Raw genomic sequence first — 19521 nt, 5'->3', positions numbered from 1 at the left:
GAAGTGACTGCCTCTGGGGGATCTTCTGTGCTGTCTGAAGGCAAGCTGCTCAAACAAAGCTCCAGTGATGAAAGTTTTCTGTCCCTTTGATTGTTTGGCCTGTTAAATGGTTAACAGAATTGGGATGGAGACCGCTGAAATCATCTTGAGACTTCTCTTATTACTCAGCTCCTCGATTACAATTTGAAATCAGCCATTGAGCTCTTAGTGGCTAAGGGCCATTCATTATGAGCAGGTTCTTTAAAGTACAGCTGCAGCCTGTAAGTGGCCTGATGAGGAGATGTTTAAAAAGGCTTTTCCCTTGATTCGCAAACAGGGCTTGTAGCCTGAACTTAACTGAGAGTCTTGTTGACCTCTTCTTCCTTCCTGTCCCTAACCTACAAAAATCTAGTTAAGCCAAGATTAGGGTTCACTAGCTGAGACAGCCTCTTGTTCTTGTTTGGGTAAAGATCTCAGCCTGTCTGTGTGTGACTTCCTTTTCTGTCCCTCATCTCTCTCCGATCTCGTTCTCTAGTCAGCCCTGTCCCACCAAGCACAGCCACAGCGCAGCAGTCTCTGCCCTGCAGCTGGTTTATTCTCCTGCCTATTAAATTTACATTAAATTCCACCATTTCATTTTGGGGGACATCCTAGAATTAGCACACTGCCTGGTGTCAGGAGGCCTTTGTCTAGTTTTCCTCTCTCTGCTGAAGGCTGTAACATTTATATTTGAAAGCTCTTTATTTTTCCACCTGTGGCATTTGAATTGCAATGCACCCTGTGGACATTTCAGCTTTGTCAGCTTGACTGTTATTAAGCTGTAATCATTCATCATCATTGGCAATGATTTTACGTCCGTTTTTTTTAGCAACTATCGCAGAACGTTTATTGGTAAACTGCTGTGAGCGTGCGAAGCCTAAGATACATAATTTATAAAGCCGTATTTCTGTAGCAGTGCTTTATGATGGAAGGTTGTGCTGAGAAAGCGTTTGAGGTGATGGTTTATTTTTAGATGAGCCAGAAGTCTTTGTTTCCATCTCATTTCAGGCACCGGCACAGAATGATTGAGAATCTCCAGAAACCCAAAAGCTTTTTTCCCTCTAATGGCGAGAGAGAGTATGTAAATAAAACTGACAAACATAAAAATGCAATAAACTACAACTGTTTCATGAATTTATAACGTGAGGGGGCAAAGTAATAAAAAAGCTATAAATTCATGTCAGTCACCCTCCTTTATTAAGAGCCACCAAGCAGCACGTGGAACGGGCGGCGCGGCGGTCTAAGCACGGCTGAATGCCTTCCGTGAGCACTCGCTGCAAGGGGCTTGTGAAACAGGGAGAATTTCCTTCTTCAGGCTCCATGTGTGTAGTTGCATGGGGTGGGACAGTATCTGTGTCATAACCATGAGGAAGAAAAAAAGGAGTAGTTTTAATGAAGAAAGGTGGCTGAGTTAATTTCTGAATCACTTGGGGAGGATCAGGGAGCTTCACAACCTGTTATTGGGAGTGAGAATTCTCTCCTGCCTTTTAGATAATAATGTGCCAGCCCAAAAGCCAGTTGTATGGATCTGAGGTTTGAAAAAATATCTGCAATCTTTCTGTGTTGTAGCCTGTAGCATGACAAAAGGAGATGGAATTTAATCCCGAAATCTTCTGCAGCTGAGATGTTAACAGCAGTATTTATATGACCAGAGGGGGACTGGTTGGTAGCCCGCTGTGTGGACGTGTGGTTTGGACAGTCCCAGTGGGAGCGCTTCGTGCTCCTTGTTACTTCACAGCCTGTGTACTCACTCAGGTGGATCCCCAAAACAGACAGAAGGGGGAAGCAAGGGATTCAGTGGGCTCTCCTGTTGGTGCTTTGCAATGACGCCGCTGATCAGGGATCTGTTCAACTGAAAGCGCTCCTTCCAAAGCAGCTGAAATGCTTCTGCAGCAGATACGTGGTTGGTGGTAGGAAAAGACTTCAGTGTTTCCTCTGGGGATAACTAGCGCAGAAAAAAAAGAGATTGTTTGAGGTGGCATTCATTACTGATGGCGTACTGCCCGTGCTTGGAAGTGGCTGGGGATACGGCAATTGTATATAAATAGCAGCAGTAAGAGTGCAGCAAAGCCTTGGATGTGTTATTGCATAGCAAAGCCTAATATAAATAAGCAATCATTAAAAATTGCTAACATAAAACAAGGGAATAATCTTTGCTCTCTCTTGTACTCCCACCCAATTAGAATAGTTTCCTTGACGAGGCATTTGGGCTATTGAAGTGCGAGATGCTGTTCCAGTCACCAGGCTGGTTCTGTTACAAGGGACTGCTTACATGGGATCATTAGGCAGTTGTGATGGTAGTTAATACTTTGTTTGCCTGTACAAATATGATTAACACTCCATAAAAGATTGAGAACGCTTTTTGCTCAGCCTCCTGATGACATTCAGTGAAGGAAGATGTGTCCTGTGATGTGAGGCTGCTTGCTATTCGGGTGCGATCGCTGCTCCCGAGTCTGGAATCGATCAGGGGATCGATACTGAAAGTGGTAGAAACCCTTCCTACAGCCGTGTGAACCATTTATTGATGGGACTGTTTCAGAAAGACTTTTCATTAAAAGCTAGTTGCAGCGCACGAGTTTGATCGTTCTCCCCATCTCAATGAAGAGCTAAATGTCAGATAAGGGAGGTTTTACTGCCTCTTAATGCCTTTCACATTTCGTTAGTGGTGCTGGTGCTGCCATGCTCAGCTGTCCCGCGTGGAGCTGTGTTTGCATCTTGGATGCCCAGGCTGGGATAGTTTTGTTTGCGTGTTTAATTCAGGAAGGAATATTAAGGCTGCGTGCCTTCTGTGAGCTCTTAGGGCAGTGGGGGTTAAGCTGCATGCTGGAGGGTAACGGGGTTTGCACAGCCCAACATGGCAGAGAGAGAGAAAGGGAGAGGAGAGAATTGCATTGGAGTGATCTGAACCTGTCTTCTGTTGCATGATTTTCTTCTGTATGTGAGGCCTTAGCCTCCCCGCCTCGTACTCGAGATGCTCTGTAGTTCATTGTGTTCCCCATATTAAGCTCGCAAGTTCTGTTGCTTCCATCGATTGATGCTGTAGTGTATTACGATGCACTAAATGATGGAAGTATCCTTAGCATTACCAATAGCATGAATGTGAAGAAGCCTGTCAATAAATACCCATGACAAGCTGTTCATGCCTCATTCAGGTGCTGGAGTTGTCATGAAGCTTCCTAGGTTTAAGGAGCTGAGATTTTGGGTAAAAGTCCTACTGCTTTCCCAAACCTGCTGGAGATGGCCCAATTCCTGAGCAAGGCTTGAGCTCCTCGAACGGAGAGCTCCAGGAACCAGCCCAGGTTTGTGGAGGCACCTGGAGAACGGTGGGAAAGAGGGACTTGGTGTGGGACAGAAGATTTATCTGTCTTTGCCAGGACTCGAGGTATTGCCAGCCCCTCTTTAGCACAGAGCAGGTTGGAGGGAAGGGAGCCCTGTTTTCCTGGCATCCACACTGACCCGCACCTCCAGCCCTCTGCCTGCCATCCCAAAGCTTCCGAGCATTGCATGGTTGTGACCCCACACGTCCGTGCTGGCACCGTGTCTTTCGAGTGCCACCAGCTGCCGAGCAAGGGAGGGAACTTCAGAGATGGACGGGAGGGCAGGCAATGGGATAGCTGTACTTGTCGGGGGGAGAAGAGCTGCTTGATCGCGTAGGCTGTATCTTAGCAAAGAAAAACGATTTCACTTTGAAGAGGTCTCCATCAGGAAAATTAGCCGCAATCACTGTGGAATGCATCAGCACAATTTGGGACCCGGGGCAAGGATGCTCTTAAAATCAGGCTCGAGATGCAATGAGCCAAACATGTCAGTAAAAGCAGCATCCCCAGCCCTCGCTGCCATTTCCTAATCCGCCCCAACTTGCAGAACTAAGTTTGGCTTCTGCCCATGTGCATTGCAGGAGACCCTTTATTCAGACTATTTTTAATCAGATACGGGCTTATGTAGTCAAGACTCTTATTTTTTGGAAGCTTTTGTGGGGATGGGGATATCGGCATTAGTTCTTTCTTTCCCCCGGTATCAGCAATTTTCTATTTTAGATACACAACTAATTTTGCATTTAGGCTATAGTATCTATATTCACTCTGGAGGTTTCTATAGTAACCAGCCCTGTGCTATCTGCATACCTCTATGGATGGATTATACATGCAACAGGAAAATATTTTTGCTTCTGTTTTTCTGCAGACTGTGCCTGTTAGCACATGTTTTAAAAACTTCTCGAGTAATGTGAAAGACTGTCTCTGTTGGCTTTGTACTCCTTAAAAAACCTGTTTGTTTATATTTGTTTTTTCCTTTCTGACCCCTGTCATCTTCGTATTTCAGTACTTCTTAGTCTAAACCCTTCCAATGCCTCTAAGGGAGAGAAAAACTCTACAAACACTAAATAATCTGTATTTTTTTTGTAGTACAAGAAATCTGTCATAGACCAACTGAGCTGTGGCTTCTGGGAGGCATTATTTGGTGCTTGTTGTCCTCAGTTTCTCTTGTCACCTCACCAGATGGCTTGGGTAAAAATCTCTGTAGATAATCTCCTTTCCAGAAATTACACTATTTTTGAAGACCAAATTTCACCATTTGCTACTTTTGTTTTCAGTATTTAACAGTGTGTATATGGCAGCAAGAGGCCAAAATGAAACCCACAGCTCCAGATCTGGTCTTTTCCCAGGTGATCTGAAGTGACTATAAACTTTTTGTATCAGTTTGCAGCTGGGAGAGAACTGGGACTCTGGAGCACATCCAGTTTTCTCCCTTTTCTGCTTCTTTTTTAAAAGCTTTAACTCCATTTGATGGATTCTGATTCCAGAACTCATGCATGTATTCCTCTTTAAAACTGTATCGATTTCATTACAGTCATCCCAGGTGGATTTAGAAATGACATTTGAGGAGCAGATGAAAAAGCTTTAACACTTTCAATTTGGCAGCGATTAAGATCAGAACCTGCAAAGAGGCTTTTTTTTTTGTTTGTTTTTTTCATTGTCCTATAGCCACCCCCTTCCCTCTTCTAACTGATGTATTACTGATGTATTTGCTCTGTGTTTCACTAAGTTGTTGTTAACATGGTACATAGCTTCCATTTGAGGTAGGTTTTAGGCAAATTTCCAAATCAGATGCCTGTGACATTGATAAGTACCATTTTTAAGTATGCTGTGATCATGTCTAACCTTTTTATCAGCAGTGCTGCCTTGATAAGTCATCCTCACCTGCTATCTTTCTGCAAGGTTTTGCATCCTCAGTGATGTATGACTTTGCAGTACCGGGCCACTGAGTGCCCTGCAGAAGTGACTAATTAAAGTCAGGGGCAGTTGAGCACGTACTTAAATGCTTTGCTCGCTAAGGGTGCCATTGAGCACGTTTAAGTGTTTCCATGAATTTTGAGCCTGTGAAAGGAAAACACCCTTTTTACATGGGGTGTTTTAACTCGTAAATGTTGTGGTTCCATTCTTTCGTAACAGTAGTTGATAGATAACTGTGATTTAGAGGAGCAAGTACTTAAGAGAATACTGCTCATAAAACAGCAGGGATTAACTGAAAGACTTTTTATTCACTTTTCCATTAGCAGGGTGTCAGTATGATATTCTGTCTTTTGACATCTTCAATTGTCCCCAAATTTACTTTAGTTGTATGGGGCTGCAATTTAGTGGTAGACCTCAACTGGAGAAGAATAATAAATTTCTTAAGGCTTAAGCTCTTGAGGCTCTTTCCTCACCAGGATAACTGAAAAAACAGCTTTTTATACATTTCCATTATTGACACTATGAAAATAAATGCCTTTCCTGAACGATTGCTTTTCCCATAAGCTCCAAAGTTCTTTTCTGTAGAATTTCTAGGCTTGATAAAAGCACTCTTGCTGTTTGTCAGGCTCACATGCAGGATAGAGTACCCTAAAACACAGCTTGTTTATAGGAGAGAAATGTCTAAAAGGAAGGAAAGCAACAACACGAGTTCCTGACGTGTGTATCTTCCAACCTGTGACAACAGACTGTGGTGAGAGAGAGAGCAACCAGGGCACGAGCCCCAGGATGATGCATCACGTCTGCTTTGAAATCATTTTGAGCCCTACCTGCTGTGTAGCACCACTGACTATGGGTAAGGCAGACAGCACATGAATCATTTCATTAGGAGAAGTCCAGACCAGCACTCGGGCTGGCCCCTCAGCGCTGTTATCAGCGAGGTGATTGATCAGTCGTGCTGGTTGACACCTATGGGGAGCGTGGGCATGTGACTCTTGGAAGCATTTGGCCACCGCTTGTGTACGTAATGGCCCATATTCCAATACAAAATGTTTGTATTTGAAACTTAAAAACTCCTTTTTTAAGAAAAATGAAAAGATGGGATCACAAGGCCAAACAATTAGTTTCATAAAGCTTTAATTTTTAATCACTCTGTGCTGCTTATCTGCAAAGCTGAAGAGATTGGCATTTGGAACGCTTTGTGTTTTACTCAGTTGTGCTTTTTTAAAGCATCTTCCCGTAAGTCATAGAGATATTAGTGAAAGAGTTCAAAAGTGGAATAAAATGACCTCACAACAAAATAAAATTTTGGCTGGAGAGAACAGACTGCAGTGAGTAGATGTTGTTCTGAAAGAAAGCGTTGAGTAGAGCAGCATCCAATCCATTTGTGATGTGTTTTTTTGTGGGATAATGTCTGTCTACTGGGTGGATCTGGCACTCATTCCAGGCTGAGACCAGACGTGTCTGTCTGAGAAGCAATGCAAGTGAGAGCCCATCTGAATTAGATGGGGAAACGATTCCCTGAGTTGTTCTCCTTCACAGGAGGGATTTACAGACTGTGGGCTTGTTGTTACTTTTTTCCTTTTTTTTTTTTTTTTTTTTCCCCCCCCCTTCTGTACAAATTTTGCAATGTGCCCTACTGTTGAAATCCCAACCTTCAACAGAGTTTTGAGGTCTGTCCTAAGACCAAACAGACTGATGACTTTTCTGCCCTTACCAAGGTGCTAAGGTGTGTGGAATAAGAGGTGGAAGGTACGTGTTTGCATTCAACCACCTTTTAAAAGGTTGCTTAATCCCAGTAGTGGGAAATGAGGGAAGCTTTGTGCTATGATCTAGGGGATCTGGAAACCCAGCTCTCATTGATTGTTATTGACATAAATTACGAGACAGCTCAAGTGCTCTGGAGTGCCGACAGCTGAGAAGTGGCTGGTGGCCGTCCAAGTTCCTTAAGCAATGCTGACAACCTGGGCCGTGGCTGTGAGAGGAGAAGGGAGCACGTGTGTGTGAAGAGCGGATGTGGAGGAATCTTTATTCTGGTTCAAAATGCAGCCAAATAACTTGATCCTTTTTTATTTTATGTACCACAGCTTAAGCACTGTGTTGCTTGTAGTTTAGCTGTTGATGGCATGAATGCAGGAGTCTGTTGCTTGTGGTATAAGTTGTAGGTCTTTGCCACAACCGTTCTGACTCAAATCACACAACAAATCAAGTAGAGTGGGTGCGTAGAGTTAGTAGGCCTTGTTCCAGGTTGGACAAGTAGTGTAAGGAGGGTCCAATTAGGGTCACTGTGCCCACTGGAATTAAAATACAGCCTCTGTAGGTCCAGTGGGTCTGAGAGGGAGGAAGACATTTTGACGTTGTTGCTAATTACGGGACAGCTTTGTTCGTTTTGGTTTGAATAAGATCTGCTCTCATTGACACAAAAGCAAAGCATGACATATAGGTGAGGAGAAACAGGGAATTAACTGGTGTCTATAGCTATAAACCTGTCTCCGAAAACAGGCTGATGCCAAGCAAGGAAAAAAAACTCAAATTGCAAGTAACATTGAAACTAGGGAGGAGAGGAGAACAACGTGAGGAGAACCACACAGATGCCCATCATGTTGACAAAGATGCATCTAGCCAAGTACTCTATTTAGGGTCGTGGCTGTTCAGGGATGCTGCAAGAGAATGTAAGAAGAAAGGACAGATAATAAAGGATGCTTTTCTCAGCTGCTTCAATTTACAGCTTAAGGCCTTCGTCTGCAGGGGTTGCATCCAAACTATTGTTTTTAATAAAAGCTAGGGCACTTTGCCCTCCTTTGATTTGTGTAATCCCTCCTTGAACCTGCTTATATTTTGATATCCACAAAACTGTGGCAGTGAGTTCCAAAATACAATTAAATGTCTCATGAAAAAGTACTTGCTTTAATTGGTTTTAAACCTGCAGACCAAATGAGCGCTAGCTTTTTTAATCTCAAGAAAAATAAATTATCATTCTCTATTCCCCTTTCTCATCCCGTATTGGATTTTAGGGGCTGCTGCTGTTCAGTCTCTTCACTCCCAGGAATGTCATCCCCACTAACTAATTTCATTCTAATTCTTTTCAAATTATTGCCAAAAGGGTAGCTCAGATCATGGCCGCTTTGGATGATATTTGCACATTTTCTTTGTCTCTGCTGCAGAGCTCTAGAGCCTAATTATCCTAAGGGCAGAAATGTGCTTCAGCTCCCCATTCACTACTCCACTTAACTTTCCAAAATTGGAGGCGCAAAGGGATTAACTTTTATAATATCCTTGCCTCTTACACTTGTTAAGTTTCAGGCCTCCAACTAGCAAGAGAAACGCGTTGTGTGCTGATGTCGAGGAGATTCTTCAGAGTCTAAAGGCCACAAAGTGCTGGCCTGAAGGTGTTGGCCAGAAGTGGCTACCAGCCACCACCTAGCTCTTGGTCCTCCTAGCCAAGAGAGGCAGCAGCCACGAGGAGAGGCTGCTTGCATGTGTGCATAGAGAAAGCCGCGGTGCCCACAGCAGCACGTGAGCTTCTGCTTGGGGCGTGTAAGATTCATTACATCCTGTCAACGTATATACGTATTCCATTTCCACCTGACATGTATCCAGCTACAGGGGACAGTAATCTAAGTCCGCCTTACATTACAAGAACATCTGCTGGATGATGTTCCCATCACTGCTGTTAATACTTTGATGTTGATTTTTTCATTGCATCCTCTTATTTCATAGTTAAAGGAGGGGGAGGCACATTCACCCAAGAGGAACTGCATAGCAAGTGGGATTGAGAAGGCCCTTTTTGTTTAAATCTGTGGAGGCTGGGAGAGAAACCTCTAAGTAAATTAATTACTATGAGTACAAAACTATCGGCTGTATCTTATACTTGGGTTCTGTTATTGGTGGATTTTTGTAATACAAAAGGAATTATTAAAAAGAGGAAGTATGATGGGTAGATCCCAATCAGATACAATATGAGAAGCCTTGATTAGATGCATTTTGTATGTAATAAAACCAATAAAAAAAACCACTTAAAGACACCAACACCATTATCGTGAACAATGAGGCAATTTCTCCTGCAGTATTTTAAGCGTGTAGCTGTAGCTTCTGAATTATTTTGTCCGACAACACGCATATATCTGGGGCTGTTTGGGATTACTTTGTTTACAATATTGTAAGATCAATTCTAAGTGCATGCTCTGAAGTCTGAATAATTTATTTTCTAGCCCATTAGAACAATTTGGAGGATCTAATTCTGTAGGCAGCTTTTCTGCCAAGAGAGTGAGTGTACACATGTCTGTGTGTCTCTTGGGGGAGAGATGAACTGAATCTGTGCTTTTAGAATAAGCCACCAGCTTTACTGCTTGACCCTGCCTGGGAGCAATTTATGTTGAGCAGAATAAAGCACTGCTTCCACAGCCAACTGCAAAGTCCAGGGCTTGCAAGGAACCCACTGGTCATGTCTTTGTACTCGGTGTGTCGCGACCGAGGCATGGACGTATTGAGCAGCCTGTTCCAGATTTACACCAGGAGCTGTCCTGGAACAGACACTTCACTCAAATCTCTTAAGACTTAGGGCTAGGAAACCATCCCTTCTGGTGCCACAGTGTTTTGGCACAATAACAAAAGATTTTACAAAAAATATGCAACACTTACTGGAAAAAAAAAATAATGTTAAAGGGATCTGCATTCTGCTTTAAATTTTGCCAGGTTGCCTAGCTCCCCAGAGTAGAATATCATGAACAATTAGGCAAATACCATGTTCAACATTTCACAAGGGATTAAAAAAATACTGTTTTCAGCAGCCTGACATCTTTGAGGTGTTTTGTTGTTGTTGTTGTTTGTGGTTGGTGTTTTTTTTTTTTGTAGTCAACCTTGCACTTGCCACATGGAGTCAATACAGACTTGTATTTGGTCGCCAGTAGATCAGCTTCGAGCTGTAGTCTTCTTGCTAATCTTTTTGTTTTAATATTTAGTGCCTCTTCGAACTGTGACAGCTTGGCTGCTTGCAAAGAAGCCCCTGCATTTCCAAGAGTAGCCCTGTTAATGGTTTTGTGTTTGTTTAATTTCACATCTCAGCAAAGCCTGAAAGCTGTCAGGACTTAACATCTCATCACTCTTCTTCTGCCTGCTTGGCACAAACAGGGGGTGGGGATGGTGTAGGGGAAGTAAAAACAGAGGAAAGGGAACATGGTAATGAAGTAAAATTGTCGGTAACTTAACAGCTTCTTAGGTATCAAGGCAGGGAAATCAAAGCAGGCAGCACAGAACCAACCACAAGAGTTTGAGATACCTGGAATAAATAAATGGGATTCGGGCGATCACTGGGATTGGAACTGGGAATTGTCACTGTTCAGGAATGGGGGGGAAAGGCAGCCACGTGCTGTTTGGGAAAAGAAAATAGTCTGCTCCTGTGGGTTCCTATGGATGTCATGGTGGGTCTTGGGTTCCCTGCTGCATTCCTTAACCAGGTGCTTGAATGTTATGTTCAGTGACTGGAAATTTGCAGGGGTGCTTTGGTCCTTGGTGGAAAGGGAGATTTAAAGAACCGTGTAGACAAATATTAAAGGCAGCCTTCATTTCCCAGGACGTTACATGGCAGCTTAATGGTTTTATTCAAGGAATACAAGGGGACCTTCAAGTACTGGAAAAGGAACGGGGCTGAAGTGCTGCCATTGCTTAAGAATCCCATTGTGAAATCCAGTTGGAGCAAGATGGTGCTCAAGGGGTCCCTGTGCTTTTCAGGTTTTGGTGAATTAACCGAAGGAAAATTGGTGTTTGAAATGTTCAGCCCTGATCTAAGTGAGTATAACCAGACCTGCACTGTTTTATGCAAGCCATCTCTTGGTCTTTGGGTTTAACTCAGGTATCTGCCACCTCTTCTTAGATCCTCTTCTATTGTCCAGGTAACCTTCAGAGTTTTAGTTACTTTTTAGGGAATTCATACCAAATTTCTTCCCACTTTTTCCTTGTTAATATCCCCTTGGGTGCCCTAAACAATTCCCTGTGGGATACCTTTTTAAAATATTTTCCCCCTTCCTCTCCTCTAGCTATTCTTCAATCATTTTAGACCATTGTAAAGATCACGGTCCGTAAGTGGGCACAGAGGGAAGGTACTTCAGTGTATGTGGTCATGGCACACGTGGGACTGTCCCTCCCGGGTGTTTATGGAGGGCACTTTGCAAAAGGGTGATGCAGGATGCCTGTATGTGAACAGGCTGCTTAATGGGGTGGTTCGAGTCCGTGGGTCTTGGAGTCTGCTTTCTCCCAGTGCAGGTACTTGATGATGAGGTACAGTTTGACGCTGTAATTCTGAACAAAATAAACTGGTTTACAACTGGGACAAGCAGTTGTGCCTTGAGACGCAGCCACCTTTCTGGTCTCCTATGGAGGGGGAATTCAGTATCATGCAGAGGCAACCTTAGCAATTAGTACTAAGAAATTGCTTTGGCTTTTGTGCTTCTCTTCTGTGTTTCATTTCTGAGGCTTAGCTCTGCCCCAGGATTAGCTGTCTCTTTCCTCTTCTGATTCGGGATCTGCCTTACGTTCATGCACTTTATGCAGACATTTAATTGATATGCTCCTATGTCTGGCTTACCACTCTATGAACACAATTTCTTTCCTAGCCTTTAATTGATTTGGATAATAAAGTGCAATTATAAAACTCAATAAAAATTGGTTATTTTAAGGAGAGAGAAGGAAAGAAAGAAACCTAAGTGATGCTCTGCTGTGTGACTGTATAATAATGCAAAATCCCCTTTGGTTTAATTCTATTTAATTGCTCAGCTTTACTCAGATTGTTACAATTCTGCAAGCTTTCTCTCAATTATAAGCAGCAGGCTTATAAATGTTTGCATTTTTTTAAGTTCCTTGTGTATATAATAATTGTAAATTCTATGTTTTTGTGGTGGTGGCTCTGCCTGTGCTGCTAATGCTCCCTTCTTGCTCCCGTGCCTGAGGAGCCAGTACAGTACGTTAATACTGTTCCCCTTTCAAGTCTTTCCTAAAGCAGCAAAGTCCTTTTCTGAGGATTGAATTACCAAACCAGTGGCCACATTAGCAGTAAGCATCTATTAATTTCTGTAATGTTAGAGGAGAACTCTTCCTCCTTCTCTGGCTCTTTTACGTTCTGAATGCCCAAGGGAGCCTTGACCTTGGTGAGGAATTGGGAAGAGGTGTGAGGTGTCCTACCAGGGGATGCTGTAGCAAGATTGACTTTTAGCAAGTGCTGGAGACAGGAGACAATGTGTTGGGATGGGAGGAGCAGGAGATCCAAACTGCTTCAGCCATTCTGGGCAGCTCTGTGAGGTACCTAACTGGGATATGGATTGTTTCAGCCCCTTTGAGATCCGAGCCACTGGGAATGTCTCTTTTAGTGAGTGTGTACTTTTTCACTGGAGACCTGGTATTTGAAACTGTGCTTAGAGTTAGGAAATGTGAGCCATTTTGTGAGTATATTATCTTACTGCTGAGTTTCCCCTCAGTAAAATGTTTTTCTTTCTCCTTTGTCTGCTTTCTGTACTTTAGACTGAAAGTGCTGTCACTAAAGACCATTTTTTCTTAGGCATGGCTAAGAAGCAGTCATCATACCACTGCCAAATCAATACGGATTAACATCTGGGGTTACTTTGATGCAATAACTAAGCTTCTTTGTTTGTCTTTATTTTTCCAGTTGGGAGGCTGTGGAATCCTTGGAGTGGGCATCTGGCTGGCTGTTACCCAAGGGAACTTTGCCACCCTCTCCTCTTCTTTCCCGTCCCTGTCGGCTGCCAACCTACTGATCGTCACAGGGACTTTTGTCATGATCATTGGCTTCGTGGGCTGCATAGGTGCCATCAAAGAAAACAAGTGCCTCCTGCTGAGTGTAAGTATTAAGCCGCTATGCTTTTGCAGTGATTGCTGTCTTAAGACCCCAGTGTTATTCCAAGGCATGTTACAGCGCCCTGTATTTCTATAGAAGTTGCCCACTTGACATGGAAGAGGGGCGAGTTGTGTTGGATTCAGTCTTTGGTAGCTCTCAGAAGTTGCTAGGTCATTTCTGACCATGCTTTTAACCTGTCCTTGGAGCATGAGACCTGCCAGAAGGGAAAGGGCTGGTGGTTGTGTGGGTTTCTTTGAACTTTTCAGAGAAGAGGGGGAGATTTGTGAAGACAGCTTTTGCAGTGTACTCTTGAATTGTTGCTTACTTAGCTGTGGTAGCTATCTACTCCTAATGTCTACTGTACTGGGACTGATGATGTGAAGTCCTGGGCAGAAAGTTCAATGTAGGCAGGAAACGTTGTGAAGAGACGGGTTGTTTTTGGCTTAAATTGGAAATGAAGTCCTTTAAACTTGCAATGTTTGCTTTGCCAATCATTAACTCTCAAAACACTGAGACGTCAGGAAGCAAAGTTGCCAGCATGAGAAGATTGCTGTGAAATCAAAGATTAATAAGGTGCCAGCTGTCCATAATTTAACGGAGGCTTGAGCCATATAGCTGGTGCATTTTATCAAAATGTGGTTTGATGACACTCAGTGCTGGGCTGACGTTACAGTAGTGAAGCCACATACTTGGAGTTAGTTTATACTTTTTGGTCATGTTCAGGTAAAGAATGGGAAGTGAGTGGGGTGGCCTTCCTGCTCCAGTCCAATAACTCACAGTGAGGCTCACCAAATCTCAGAGTGAAGTGAAGCTAGAGTTTAGTTTGGTGAGCTGGTGATTGCTTTGTAAAAAGACTGTTCATCACTCTTTCACATACTCATTTTGCTCCCCCTGAGAGCAAAAAGCTAAAGAATGACTCAAGACATGCAGTCAATACCACTGAGGTTTTTGAGTTCGTGTGAGTTCCTCTCTCTAGCCTATCTCCAGTCTGTTTGGAAGGAATATGGATAGTGGTAGTAGGATCTTCTGTTCCTGGGAGCAAAGCTTTATTACGTAGGTTTGTCCTTCATTGTCCTTCTCCTGAACTGGTGTATCTACTTAACTTGTGTTTGAAATAGTGCTATTAAGTTCAGGGCTGATGCATTTGGTTTTGGCCAACTCTTGTTTTTTCGAGGTAGTGTAGATACCGAAATAAATGCTTGAATGAAAGAGCTTGCTGAATATTGAACAAATGCTGTTCTGGGTGTGGTTGCCACATCCTCTCATTCTTTTCTATTTTCATGGGTATTCTCAACACTGTTTTCTGACAAAAAAAAAAAAAAAAAAAAAAAAACCACCTCTTCCTAAAAATATGTGTGCTTGTTTTTTGTTAAGCATCTCTGAGAATGCCCTCTACAGCTTTTTCAGGGGACTATTTCATTATAGCTGGGATATAAGATTTACTAAGTTAAAAAGGGAAAGCCACTAAGCTTTGGCAACCCTGTGTGTATTTGACTTGGGTTGTGTTTAACAGCCACTGTGGGATCAAGTCCTTATACTCCTTTCTGTATATCCCAGGCCACAACTTAACATCTAGTTTTGTTCCTGGTAGTAACTAAGTTTACTATTTGAACTGAATTCCTATTTCATAGAATCATAGAATATCCTGAGTTGGAAGGGACCCATAAGGATCATCAAGTCCAACTCCTGGTACCGCACAGGTCTACCCAAAAGTTGTCGTGGTTTAACCCGACCGGCAGCTAAACACCACGCAGCCGTTCGCTCACCCTCCCCCCTCCCTCTCTGGGACGGGGGAGAGAAATGGAAAGTGAAGCCCGTGAGTTGAGATAAAGACAGTTTAATAAGACAGGAAAAAAAAATAACAAAAATAATAATAACAATAATAATAATGATGATACAATGGGGATAATACGAAAGTAATAATAGTATGTACAAACAAGTGATGCACAATGCAATTGCTCACCACCCGCTGACCGATGCCCAGCCTAACCCCGAGCAGTCCGGCCCCCTCCCCCCGGCTAGCCACCCCTATATATTGTTTAGCATGACGTCAGATGGTATGGAATACCCCTTTGGCTAGTTTGGGTCACCTGTCCTGGGTCTGTCCCCTCCCAGCTCTTACTGCACCCCCCAGCCTGCCCGTTGGCAGGACAGAGCAAAGGCTGAGATGTCCTTGGCTTAGTATAAGCACTGCTCTGCAACAATTAAAGCATCGGGGTGTTATCAGCACTCTTCTCATTCTAAGCCAAAACACAGCATTCCACCAGCTACTAGGAAGAAAATTAATTCTGTGCTAACTGAAACCAGGACAAAAGTTTAGGCCATGTTACTAAGTGCACAGTCCAATCGCTTTTTAAATTCAGACAGGCTTGGTGCAGTGACTACTTCACTGGGAAGCCTGTTAATTTTAGTCCATCTCCAGAAGATATTACTACAAGTGTGAAGCAGCTCAACAGTAAATTGTCTTGCCTGCGTGTGATGTCAGTGCCAAGTCTTCTTACGCAGTGTTTGGTTTAGCTAACTTTTCTTAACTTAGAAACTATTCTTCCTAAATTTTTCTTCCATTTGTAAACAGGAGCTTTGATAGTATCTGGACAGACAAACTGAAGTCTGGCCACATACATATGCTTAAGATGAGCTGATGGAAGGAGGCTACTTGATGGTATGGGTAGTATATTCTGTTGCGCTAGATAATGTTATTTGATTCTCCTAATTTGCTCTCACCCTTTAGTGTTTGGCTAGCTCCAGCAATAGATCAGTTAAGATTCAAGTGCTAAGCCAAACTTGTGGAACTGGGTTGGACGGCAGTGATACAAAGTCTGCAGGCAGTTGAAATAAATTTGTGATGGGCTTAAAACCAGTGAAAAACTATTAACTAAGTGCCAAAATGAAAGCAAGAAGTAAAAGGTAGGAAGTTGTGTCCCTTGCACGCTTTACTAAGCTTTATGCAATAGTCTGAAGTGAGATTTCAAATGGACAAAACCAAAACGAGATGGAATAAAACAAGCTGGAGTTCTGTGATGGCAAATACTCAAGTTATCACCTATATACACAAGATCAAACGTTGCTGCAGTGAGCAGAACATCTCTGTGTATCTCTGAGCGAGCAGTAGGTTTCATTGCCCTCCCTCTGTCCTCTGCTCAGTAGTGTGAGAGAAAGTCAGGGGTGTTCGATATGACTGCAGACATCAATAAAGATTATTTGAATGTCATCTGATCCTTCAGATGCCCTGTACATACTGTGTTCCCGTCACCTCCTGCTCTGAAATCCTGCTCTCTAGATCTCCTTAAAGACAGTTATGACTTTATAAACGTATGGGCTATGTGGGACCCACCTGGTTTAACCAATCTGGGCCTCCACGTGCTGTTACCTCCTGTAGTGCACCCTGTGCTAATGACAGAACGGCAGTAGTCATAGACCTGCAAGGACTGGGAAGGCAATTTTCCTGTGCAATGTGAGCATCTCTTGTTCAGCTTCCTAAAAGCAGAATAAAGAGGAAAAGGATGATGTGGTTACAGGTTGGGAGAAGGATGTGGTTGAGAATGTTTGAATGCTGCTGGTGTTGGGATAGGTGGTTTGGAGGAAGAAGTTGTAAGTTTTGCAAGAGGCACAGAGCAGCATGGGGCTCCAAAAACGGACTGGGGTGAAGCAGGGGAAGAACTGCAAGAACGACCCACCTGCATTGGAGGAGCAGAAGACTGGACATAGCAGGATCAGTGTGTGTTTGGTGTTACCTTATGAGCAGTGCTCCAGGTTGATGATGTGTTAAGGGATCAGATATCCTTAAGGAAAGGGGTCGGATTTCCTTAAGGAGTCTGCTTGAGTGAATAGGAAATGAGCAGTGTCAAGGAGACATTTCAGTCTGTCTATATTTCATACACTAGTTTGCAGAACAGATGAGACTCTAATCCTCTACCTTCGTGTTCTCTGGCATTCCCTTTAGGTTGTCGCTGCAAACCTGTGAACTCTTTGGTACTGGGCTGCTGTGATGTTAGGTATAAATTACAAGAATTGCTTACCTCCCAGATTTGCCAACAGTTTTGAAAGGAAGGAGGACAAACGAAGTGTTCTGAGTAGCAGGGGACTGGTGGAGAAAGGAGGTCGAAAACAAGTAAACTTTAATATGTAAATGAAATTTATGAATAGCTGGGTGTAATAGTTAGGAATGAACCACATAAACCCTGGGAAGTGTTTAGATAGTAAAGCTGTAAAGCTTTAGGCTGGCTTGAAAGGACTTATCTGGTGTCCACCAAGAAGGGAGCTGGCAGATATTCTTTGTTCAATGACATTGTATAGCCAGGACAATACCTCGTTAATCTTTTAAGGAACAGGCCCATTCCTATCTCTCTGCATTCAGAAGAATCAAATAATACGAAAATCTAAAATGGAGCATGAACGAAGAATGAAAAGGAAACCTCAACCATCCTATGCGTTCTGCAGAAATATGCAGATGAGGTGAATTGTGCAGCTGTCCTTCTAAGATCTCACTGAACAAAGAATAGGTATTTACAATGATTCTTATTTGCGCCAGATCCAACGTGAAGGAAGATAAACTTTTCCATCATTGAATTTCCCTAGGGAAATCAGAGCAACTAGCATTTCATGAAGTAAGCATACAACCTGGTGTGTATAATCTTGCATCTGAATGCAGATGCAAGTTGAGGGAAGCAGGCGAACAATGCTTTCTTGCTTCAGTAAGATTCCTTTGACATTTCTGCTATTCTGGTTGCTCAAGATCATACAACAGAAGTGTCTGTGCTTCGGATCCTGCTCTAATTAGAAAATGACAGCTTTGTTCTGATGGGTTGGGTCACTGTCCTGAACAGATGGCAGGTAATAACCTAAGAGTCTGACTTGAGAAAGTTAGGTTATTGAGTTTGCTGATCTTTTTCATAAGTAACGAACATACCCTACAGGGTCATCTAGCTGTACTGCAAATCTCTAGACGTTACCTTGAAACAAAATCAGGAATCTGTTTTTATTTCCTTCCCTTTTGCAAATGTCTTGTAGTTCCAATACCCAGCACAGCCCTCAGCCTTTATCCTCAGCTTTGGGGATTTCGGCAAGGAGTTGCAGCCTGCGTGCTTGGAACCTGAGTGCAATGCTCATGCTTCTCAGCTGGGGGCAGGTGCTTGTGGAAGGAGACAGCACCAGCTTGCTGCGCTACTCGCGCGTGCTCGATTATGATGAGCACTGGGATCCTAGTACTGACATCCCCTTTAGGCAGCCCCTGTATGTACATGTGCCCATGCTGTTGCTCTGTGATAGAGAAACTCATGCCTCGTTAGCCCTTTTTCTCTTCCATGCTCAAACATTGACCTGGCTGACCCTTAAGTGTCTGTGTTAAGATTGTCCATTAGGTTAATTGCTTAGGATCTGTATTTGAGGGCCTAAATTGCCTGAGTTCTGTCTTTTGTACGTGTTTAGCTCTGTCTTTCATACATGACGTGTATTGGTATGCATGCACGGTGAGAAGCCATTATTCCATGGATAGCCCAGGTTAAAAAATCCCAACTCTCGCTGTTAAATCATGATGGATTACATTATTTATTACCTGCTTTACAGTATCCCCTGCAGGCAGCCCATGAGATCAGGACACTGGTGCATGTATTCTGGATAATCTCCTGGTAAGAAGCGGTCCCTGCCCAGTAGAGCTTACCAGCTAAATAGATAAGACAAATGGAAAGTATTATTACCCTCATTAGACAGATGGGGAGCTGCAGCATAGAGAAGCTAAGTGCCTTGCACAGGTTGCACTGGGAGGTTGTGGGAGAGCCATGAAGCAAACCCAGATTGCCTAAAGCCCAGGAAATTGTGTCTGTTTGGTTGTGAGAGCACACACGTATGGATACCACATTTGAAGACACTTGAGTCTTAAACAATAACCCTTGTTCTGGAAGGAGGCATGATTTGTAGGCGGTTCTTTATTTTGTCCTCTCATTTTGTGCTGTGTTTTTTTTTTTTTTTCCCCCGGGATTTGGCACAAAGCACGTGTTCTTTTGCTCCTGGTTGGCACATGCAAAGTGGCCAATAAGCCTGTCAGAAGAGGTAGAGGATGAGTCTGCCCCCCAAAGGCCTTAAGCTGATGTAGGTGATTCTTCACCACACGTTGTTTGGAGGGTGTTAGAAAGGGAAACGGGTTTGAGACAGACAAAATGCCAACTCCTCTCTCCCTGTCTTCTTGTGAAGCACCAAAGCTGGGCACATCCCATCAAATCCTGGCTTAGATAAGCAAGAAGATGTCTTAGATATGCCTTGTTCCCCCTCATTTGTGAATAAGCTTGACGCCCCCCACCCCAGAAAAGCTGAAGGAATTATTATTTTCTTTCCCCTTCTCACTGATCATTAACAGGTAGATCTACGTGCTCAGCTTCACTGAAACGAGAACTTCATGTTAATAAGTGAGGAGTTCATCACAGTTGCTGGTGT

The 19521-nt window shown here is 43.3% G+C and overlaps 1 protein-coding gene across 2 annotated transcripts in view; it reads left to right on the top strand.

Moving 5' to 3' along the window:
• Window positions 1-19521, top strand: part of TSPAN4 (tetraspanin 4) — a 391065-nt gene that overhangs the window by 312653 nt on the left and 58891 nt on the right. For both annotated transcript variants that reach the window (XM_084287506.1, XM_084287505.1), the window contains one exon: window positions 12904-13095. In XM_084287506.1, coding sequence (XP_084143632.1) covers window positions 12904-13095 — 192 coding nt within the window. The remainder of the gene's footprint in view (window positions 1-12903; window positions 13096-19521) is intronic.

This window comes from Netta rufina (assembly GCF_964035555.1).
Source record: "Netta rufina genome assembly, chromosome: 5".
Lineage (NCBI taxonomy): Eukaryota > Metazoa > Chordata > Aves > Anseriformes > Anatidae > Netta > Netta rufina.
Note: the sequence above shows the minus strand (reverse complement) of the source record. Positions and strands in the feature narration are given on the sequence as shown.